The sequence below is a fragment of the Zonotrichia leucophrys genome, chromosome 2 (genome assembly GCF_028769735.1).
Source record: "Zonotrichia leucophrys gambelii isolate GWCS_2022_RI chromosome 2, RI_Zleu_2.0, whole genome shotgun sequence".
Classification (NCBI taxonomy): domain Eukaryota; kingdom Metazoa; phylum Chordata; class Aves; order Passeriformes; family Passerellidae; genus Zonotrichia; species Zonotrichia leucophrys.
Window position 1 is genome coordinate 53889947 of NC_088171.1, and position 9696 is coordinate 53899642.

Sequence of the window (9696 nt, forward strand, 5' to 3'; positions counted from 1 at the left end):
GCAGGTGAGCTCTCAGGGGCAACTTGCGGCATCAGAGCAATGAGGGAAAACAGCACAAAGAGGGGTTTGATTGTAGGAAGATCAGAGAGTCTGGGAAAGGATTGAGAGAATAAGAGAGCAGGGCAAATGTGTATGGAGGGCCACAGTTGTGAGAGACCAGAGGATGGTCACAAGACATTTGACAGGTAAGCCAGCGATGGAGAGAGGCAAATGATCATCACCACTCTGGGCAAGCTTTGTCAGCTGCTGCAGTGAGCCTGGGCTGGGGAGGGGGTGAGGAAAGGACTTTCAGGCCCATGAGAAAGGTCAGTTTTAGAGGATTCTCATGCTGCTAAAGGTTAGAGGTCTAGAGCACAGGGAGAAGCTGGTTTTCAGGGACAAAGAGAAAAAACTGTCCTATGGAGACATTCTCTGAAAGAGCCTCCATGGTGCCTGAGTGTCCACACAACAGGAGGTAAAAGGAGGTGCTGTGGTGATGTGATTGATCCAGCCTTGAGGTTTTTGTATCAAATGGAAAGCCTGTGTCACACACTAAAGTCTCATCCCCCTTGTGGCTGTGTAGGTTTAACCACATAACACACAGTCTGTAATGTTTACAGAGAGGTTTGGCCATGAATTACTTGAACGCATTTAATTTTGTCCCTTTACTTCTTTCTCTTTCAAGAAATAGCGCACATTGCCCTCATTGAACTCTTTTGATGCCATTTCACAGCTCAGGGCGTGTGTATGCTTCTGGCACAGGTGTGTGTACTGTGAATACAGATCTGCACTAGAAACATTAACTCTTGCAGATTACAAGTTGTATGTTGCCCAGCACCTCTGCTCTGTTCATGCATCCTGAGCCCCATAACAACTTTTAAGAAATGGCAATAAAGTTTCAGAAAAAAGCTGTCATCTTTTATAGGTAATGGATGTCTGTTTTCCATGGCAATGGTGCATAATTTTGAACATACGTGATTTTATGTGGCTTTCTGACTGATTCCAAGACTTCAGAAAAGATTGGGATTATCTTCTTTGTGTTCCAGTATGAGCTCCTGAGTTTCTATATGGCTGGCATTTTATTTAGGCCCATTATGGAACAGATACAGATTTCATCCCTGTGCTGTGATCAAATAAAAACTGGAAAGATTTTTTGGTGGTACCTTAGTGGGAATAATGTCATTCGCTGGGTAATGCAGCCATCTAGTGGCACAATGACAGAAGTTCGGTAGTGTAGAATTTCTCCAAGAGAGTCTGGGAGGATGAGTCGGGTAGCTCCTAGTGGAAAAAAGACTCTGAAAGTCCAGGTGTAGTTATCTCTTCTTTTGTTTTCTAAAGCCGTGCAAAAAATTTCAAACAGTTAAACTTTTTAAAAAAATCAAACCGATTTTAAGGTTGTCCCTATTTCACTTGCCTGTTTCCACTCAAACACAGAGAGAATTAAATCAAATTTTAAATGCTTTTCTGGACTGGATCTTAGTGAAAGAAACAGAGCAAGCTAATTTTTGTGGAAGAGTACAAGGTACACAGCTCTGTCCTGCTTCTGGGTGCACTCATGTGGATGACACTGACCACAGAAAGACATGCCTGTGAGTCAGCAGGGCTGGGGCAGCTGTCACTCCCACACACATTCAGACAGAGCCAGACCAGGGAGTGAGTTAAAATTTGGGGTGGAAACTTGGTTTAGCAGTTCTGTTGATTTTTCAGGTTGGAGGATATGTTTCTAAAGGCCTGATTTTGTAAACCTTGTTTATGTTGAGCAGCACTTAAGTAATGTTTCCCTGCTCTTTAAAAGCAGTACCCAATGTGAATCACACAAGTGGAGCTGTGCATGACATTATCCAGGATCCATTTATCAGCTTGTATCCCTTAGGCATGATCCAAAGCCCTTTGATCTCAGTAGAAAAAAAAAAATCATTGGCCTTAGTGGACTTCCAGTAGGATCTATAACCTGAACCCTGTGGTCACTTGGAAGTGCAGATGATCTTATTCTTCTGGTACTGCAAGGACCTGGTTCACACCTGAATCTCTGGTGCTCGTCCAGTGTGAAATTACAGTAAGGCTGCAGCTGATATTGTATTTCTGTTAAGCTGTGACCTCTTTTCTGCCTGAACAGCATATCAACAATGACCACATACATGGTGAGAAGAAAGAGTTTGTGTGCCGATGGCTGGACTGTTCCAGGGAGCAGAAACCTTTCAAAGCCCAATATATGCTGGTGGTCCACATGAGGAGACATACAGGGGAAAAGCCACACAAATGCACTGTAAGTAAAGGGGCCTGAGCTCCAGGTTTGTACTGGGAAGCAGGGGTTGTGCAGAGAACAAACAGAGCAGGACAAGTGCTGCATTCCCTGAGCTCGTCTGTCAGACTCTTGTGGAGAAGAGACTGCCATGTCTGCTTTGTTATCCAGCACAACCAGATGACAAAACCTTTAGGAGAGGGGATTCCCTGGATGATTTGGCCCACTTCCTCAAGTTTAAAGTGCAAAGAAGCCCCAAAAGGCATTATTAAACATGGCTTAGTTTGCTTAATTAAAGGCACTTTCTCTTACAGAGCCTGGTATTTCTGCTGGCCACCAGCTCCTGATGGCTTTGCAATGGATTTCAGCCTTAGTCAAAGTACACAAATACTGTGCTCTCCTGTAAGAGAAGATTTACATAATGCTGAAAGCATTTTTACTTGAGCTGTGGCAGAGTTTGCTTGGATAAAATTAAAATTCTCCAAATCAAAACTACATGGGACAAAGTTATGAAGGCCTGGAAAATTTCTAAACTTTTACAAGTCTACTTTTGCTGTTTCCTGCAAGTCCAAAGATTAAAGCTAAACGAGATTTATGTCTTGTCTGCAGTTTGAAGGTTGTACAAAGGCCTACTCCAGACTAGAAAACTTGAAAACGCACTTGAGATCTCACACTGGAGAGAAACCGTATGTGTGCGAACATGAAGGCTGCAACAAAGCTTTCTCCAACGCATCTGACAGGGCCAAGCACCAGAACAGGACTCATTCCAATGAGGTAAGTAAGCACAGCTTCAAAAGATTAATACAATTCATTGTTGAACAGACTTACAGTGTGGTCATAGCAATCTATTACAGAGGACAGGCACAGCAACCCTCAGCAACCTGAAAGGAGTGTAAGTTCTGGATGCCTCTTAGCAGCACAGTATGTCATACAGACCTGGCATTTTGTTACATGTAGGAGAGTTTTGAAGGAGGGAGTCTAATGGAAACACATGCATTAACCAGGGAGAGACCCTGTTTTCCCTATAAAGCTGGGATCATTCTTCCCTCTGGAGCTGTAAGGGCTCATTGGGTGCCTGGACCCATCCCCATGTCTGTGTTGGCACCAGGCATGTGCTGGGATGCAGCTTCCCTAGCTTACTTTGGGGTGCTGCAGACAGCCACAGCGTCCACATTTGAAATCATGGGTTGCCATTTAAGTTCTGAGTTATGCCTTTTCCTTCTTCTCTGGCCTCTTTCACTCTTTCTTTTCCACCTGAACAGACCTCATAGACTGCAGAGGAAATGCAACCTTTCTCAAGGAAACCAGCTGTAGCAGTCACAGCTGTTTCCAAACTCTCAGTGTAATATCTCATTATTACTGTTTACTGTTACTGCTGCCTCCTTTTTCAGGAATCACACCATCTTCATGCATTGACCATGTTTTATTGCCCCATTTCAAGTTGCACAGAGAGTCACATTATCTCAATCTCACATCTCAGAGTCCACTGTCTCCTCCTTGACATGTCCCTATACTCCTTCACCTCTAGCCTACACCTGGGAGTACTGGGAGGGCAGGACATACCATGGCAGCTGTATCTATTTCCACACAGCTGTATCTTTAGCTGGCTGTCAGGTCTGCACACAGGCAGATCTCCAGGGAGCATTCATCCTCTTCCAGTGCCAGCCCTGCAGCATCTCTTCAGTCCCAAAGGAAGCAGAGGGCATTGCACATCTCTGAGCTTCCTCATCCCTGCCGTGTGTGTTTTCAGCAGCCCAGCTAATAATGGCACTGAAGCCCTGCAGTGATTTCGTGAATGGTCAAGGTAGAAGGAAGTTCACCAAGTCTTGTCAATAACTGCCTGAGCTTTCTTTTTTCATTCACTGAACCAACCTGTGTGCTGCCTGGTTGGTGAGGTAGACCTTCACACTTACTGGTGTGACCTGTCCCTGTGTTAATTTTGTGTCTAACAGTAAGCCAGCCAAATTTTATGCTGCACATGATTTCTCATAGGTGCAGCCACAGGGGCAAATTAAACATTTCCTTCATCATTACTTCACACCAAAACAGTCTAATCTTTTAAGGCAACATATACTGGTTGGAATTACTGAAATGATATGAATACAATGAAAAGCACAGACCAAATTCAGCATTTGCTTGTCGTGCCATTTTAGCTTTAAGTAGGTAACCTACACAGAGCTTTAAAAGCAGCTGACATATCTTGATGATGATGTGCCTTACTCATGCAGAGGAGGGCTAAGTGACTTGTACTTCTATAGCAACCTGAGAAAACCTGCCTCAGTAGCTCAACATCATCTCTAAATTGCTCATTTTTGCTCCTATTCAAGTAAGTGGGAGGGATTTTTCCACTGATGTCGGTGGAAGCAGTCTCAGGCCTTAGACAGCTATGATGAAGCTATATTTGTCAAAGGCTCCACAGTGCTGTGTGTAAGCAGAGTGAGAATCCCTCTGAGAAACTCTGCATCAGGGTCTCTTTCTATTTTTTGAAGGTTAGTATAAAAAAACCCTTTAAAATAGTAGTTTCTTGGAAACAATTCAGTAATGAAAGTGAGTGAACAATACTTTGCTTCCTGAGGCAATTAAAGGATTTAGGAAGTGCTCAGCTCTTCTTTCTAATCCCCTCATAATACAAGAAAAAAGGCTTTGTTAATTTATAAGACAGTAAATTTACTTTATTCTACATTGCTTAGTGAACTATAGAAATCCACAGATAAAGAAAGTGGTTTGTAAAAGTGTGATGCTTTTAGTGAGTGATGCTAGTAGCAGTAATAACAGTACTAGTGCATATATTGCTACAACATGAAAATGTTCATGGCACTGTATCTGATGCTTTGACATCGTACTGGTGATCTGAAGGAGCCAGAAAAAAAATGCTTCCTCACTTAATTCTGCCTGAACAAAAGGCCCAGCATCTTTTGAAGGGGGGTGTTTCTCTCAGTGTCTAGTAGTAGGTACTAGGCATACTGGAAATGCTATCAAACTGCTGAGGGCAAGGGACAGGGCTGAAAATCGAAGCAGTCTTCATAAATTGGCATAGCTGAGTTACCTTCTGCTAAGGTAATTGAAAGCTGTGCCAGTTGGTATCCATGAGGGACTCTGCCCTCAATCATCTGTGCAGCACTAATTGCTACCTTCTGAGCCAAGGGGAACTGATGGTTTTAACTAGGTGCAGTCACAATTTGATAGGACAAGGGGTGATGGCTTTAAGCTGGAAGAGGGTCGATTTAGATTAGTTATAAGGAAGAAACTGGTTAGTGTGAGGGTAATGATGCACTGGTAGAGGTTTCCCAGGGAAGCTGTGGATGCCCCATCCCTGGAAGTATTCAAGGCCAGGTTTGAATGTGGCTTTGACCAAGGGTTCCCTGCCCATATTGGGATAATCTTTAAGGTCCCTTCCAACCCAAACCATTCTATGATTCATTTGTAGAGACCATAAATTAGGTAACAAATTCACTGCAAAAGCATATAACTGTGACAGCAGCTGTGCTCCAAGGAGTTCTTCAGGGGTTCCACATGGAATAAAACCTGATATGGGTGTGTTTTGTGTCTTGTCAGAAACCATATGTGTGCAAGATCCCGGGCTGCACGAAGCGCTACACAGACCCCAGCTCCCTGCGGAAGCACGTGAAGACCGTGCACGGCCCGGAGGCGCACGTCACCAAGAAGCAGCGGGGAGACATCCACCCAAGGCCTCCGCCACCCAGGGACCCAGGCAGCCACTCTCAGACCCGGTCACCAGGCCATCAGACTCAGGGTGCAGTTGGTGAGCAGAAGGACCTCAGCAACACTACCTCAAAGCGGGAAGAATGCCTCCAAGTGAAAGCCGTCAAGTCAGAAAAACCAATGGTATGCAATACACCGTGCCACTCCCTTTGTCCTCTTCTTCCCACAACCCCTTAATGAAATGCTCAAGTCTGTAAACTCTTGCTCACAAGGTTTGGTTTTTTGAGGTCGTCTTCTGTGTTTACATTGTAAAATGTTTTTAAAGCCTAAGAAGTAGCAAATAAAAAGATTACAAATCGTCTGTGCAATATAGAATAAGTGCAGTGCTGGCAACTGCCACAATAATTGTTTCTCATTAAAAGCTCCATCTTCTGGAATAAGCATAGTATGAGAAAATCAGAGTTTTCATTAAAAAAAAAAAAGAAGAGTTTTTTCCACTCTTCTGTTTCTAGAAGAAAGACAAATCTGAATCTTGCAGACTGAAAGCCAGAATAAGAAAAAAACCAAACCAAACCACAAGTCCAAATGACTAAATTGATGATATTGATGATGATAATTTTTGGAGAACCTGGGAAAGCAATCAAATTTTAAGGGCTTGAGGCTTTTGGGTCATCTAGCAAACTGAAACAGGACAAATTGACTTTCTTAAACAGCAGATGGGCATCTTTTAATAATATCTCTGTTGTGATGTGACCTCTTATGTTTATCTGATACTTACTCAAGTTAACTTAGTCCAAGCGTAACTAAATCAAGTAGAATTGACAGTCTGCTGGTCTTTTTTGTAGTTTACCTTAACATATTGCATTAAACTGTTAAAAGGATTGTATTCTATTTTTTGAGATGCTATCTTAAATACACAAGTTCTTTCATTTGCCTGAATTTCATATGCCATCTGCCCTCTTCACAAGGGTTAATTCAAAGGCAGCCACTCCATCCTCTTCCCCATCTGGGTCTATGATTCATCTGTATTCAGCCCTTGGGGATTACAAATATGAGCCCTCCAAATTCTGCTCATACTGTTAATCATGCTGCAATTCGAAGTGATTATTCACTGAAGTATGAGTTACTGCTATGTTGTGCCTAAGGCTTATGCTCAAATTGTTCAGTATTAATACTCAATTCAAAACCTTTTAAGGGCTCAGAGTAAACTCTTACTGGAGTCTAAAAGAAGGTCCTCTGCCATCTTTGATGATAACTACCTTATTTACAAAGGAGCAAAATCTCTTTTGCTTTGCTAGGTAAACGTGTAGTGTTATTGAGGCATGTTTAACACAGTTTTAACAGGAAAATTTGTGGAAGAGGGGTACTAATGCCTGTAACTTACATAGTATTAAATATTTCTCACTGAAAATTATATTTTAAAAATAATTCTGTGTTTCTTGCTTTTCACTGCATGTATGAATTAAGGTATATTTTCCGGTTTTCAACTAATCCAATGTCTTTTCTGTCTAATGCTCTTAAATGTCTTATTCTAACTTCCTAAGGACAGTGGGTAATAAGGTGAGGGCATTTTAACTTTTCTGCTATTTTTCTTATTGCAACATTATATATGTTTTTATTTTGGTCTTCTGCCTGTTGTTCAGTCATTCCTTTATTTAGTAATGTGCAATCCATCAAGCACATTCCCAGTTGCTATGTGTTGTGAACATTTTGCAACAGTTGACATGTGAAAAATCTGGCTTATATTGGTGAAATATCTTCAGAAATGTCTTTGTACTTTCCCCTCTAGATGAGATATCCATTTTTTTTCTGTATTCCACATCTAGAAAAATATGTCCTGCATAATACAGTTCTTATTTCTGTACCCTACCTCACTGTGATCTTGACATGTGCTACAAGAACAGGCTTCTGATCACTTCTTCCATATGGCATGGAGCTATTGTCCAGAAGTACAAACTTTCTTCTGTATAATAACTGTTATTTCTATTCTTGTCACCAAATCTGCTATGGCCAGGATTTGGAAATGAGCTTGCTCAGTGTGGCCTCATAAATTCTAAGTATCATCATTCAAGTTAGAAATAATAAAATAGTTATTGAATCTCAAATTGACTCCTTAGGGGCATAGGAAACTACAGTAGTGCCATGAATCTGTGCCTTCATTCATTGATGTTTAAAGTGAGAGTCATCTCTGGCACTTCAGAAATTCTAGACAGCATTTTTCAGTAAAATGTACATAAAGATCACAGAGTGGCAGAAAAAAAAACCCCAAAATAAAACCACATCAGAAACCCTTAAAGTCAAACACTTACATGAAACTGTTCTTGTGTGCAAAATGATACTGCATGCCCCACTGATTTGTGATCACACTGATAGAACTTTACAGTGAGATATTAAGTCCAGAGACTTCTGTCTGTCGTCCTCTGTTTTGTCTGTCAGTTTGTTCGTTTTCCCATTCTTTTGAAAGAACTTTATAAAAAGTCTGAAAAGTAAATCAAGCCTGTGTTTCCACACAGCAAGAGTTCTGCTAGAGCAGCAGGGAACACTCCCTGTTAAGAAAGAAGATGTTATTGTGGCATGTTTATATCCCTGCAGATTAGCAGTCTGTATTGTCTACTTAAATTCTTGCACTTAAAATCTTAAATTCTGATGAAACAAAGGATTTGATTTAGTAGATCATCACCTTCTTGATTCAGGGCAGAGGTGGTATAAGTTAGGTATAAGGGGAGGTATAAGTTAGACCTGAGTGCTCCCAGGGTCACAGGATGCTGATAATATGATACAGTATTTTTTGCACTAATGCTTTGTCCTTGTTTTATTACATGCCAACATTTCAGGCCAACCACTGCTTGTAACAATGAGCCTTAAGCCTGGAAAATGCTTACATTCTTTAGCCACAAGTCTAATTAAAAAAACCCAAATTCCAGTGTTGTTGGAGTCTTGTTTGTTTGTTTGTTTGTTTGCAAGCCTAGCAGTGTAAACTAATACTTTGTAACATGGCTGAATTCTGGTTTGGTTTTTTGAGCTGCAGCTTCAGTTGGGAACAGCTCATAAGCAATGTAGGGTATCCATCCATATGTGCTCACAAATGGCTTGAAGTGATAGAAGTAACTCTGGGAATAACTCAGATAAATGTCTAATGGAGATACATTGTATACCATCAGCAACATGTGAAAGGCAATTTTAGTCTTGTGTTTTACAATGCCCTTCACTGCAGTTGAAGCCAATATCTAGGAAGCCTCCTTAAGAACAATCACTGTTACCATTTAAGGCTGAACTTCTCTATACCTGTATCTTTGGCTCCGCTTAGCACAGACGTTCTGGTTAACATTGTTTGCTTAATTCTCACACTCTTTTGTCTCTGACTTCCCTCCAACAGACATCTCAGCCAAGCCCTGGTGGTCAGTCTACATGCAGCAGCGAACAGTCCCCCATCAGCAACTATTCCAACAATGGGATCGAGCTTTCTCTGACCGGTGGTGGTAGTGTAGGAGACCTCAGTGTCATCGATGAAACCCCAATCATGGACTCTACCATTTCCACAGCCACCACAGCACTTGGCTTACAGGCCAGGAGGAACATGACAGGGACCAAATGGATGGAGCAAGTGAAATTAGAAAGGTTGAAACAAGTTAATGGAATGCTTCCAAGACTGAACCCCGTTCCACCTTCCAAAGCCCCAACCTTGCCGCCTCTCATAGGAAATGGTGAGATACACATAAGAGGAGTGATAACGCTTTTTGTCCTTAATCTTGTTGCTTGCTAGCTCAATCTTGCAACTCTTGCAGGAGTTGCACAGCTCAGGAAACTCAGCA

The 9696-nt window shown here is 41.8% G+C and overlaps 1 protein-coding gene across 7 annotated transcripts in view; it reads left to right on the top strand.

Moving 5' to 3' along the window:
* GLI3 (GLI family zinc finger 3) overlaps positions 1–9696 on the top strand; it is a 206547-nt gene that overhangs the window by 188871 nt on the left and 7980 nt on the right. For all 7 annotated transcript variants that reach the window (XM_064705024.1, XM_064705029.1, XM_064705027.1 and 4 more), the window contains 4 exons: positions 2096–2245; positions 2831–2995; positions 5777–6067; positions 9261–9588. In XM_064705024.1, coding sequence (XP_064561094.1) covers positions 2096–2245; positions 2831–2995; positions 5777–6067; positions 9261–9588 — 934 coding nt within the window. The remainder of the gene's footprint in view (positions 1–2095; positions 2246–2830; positions 2996–5776; positions 6068–9260; positions 9589–9696) is intronic.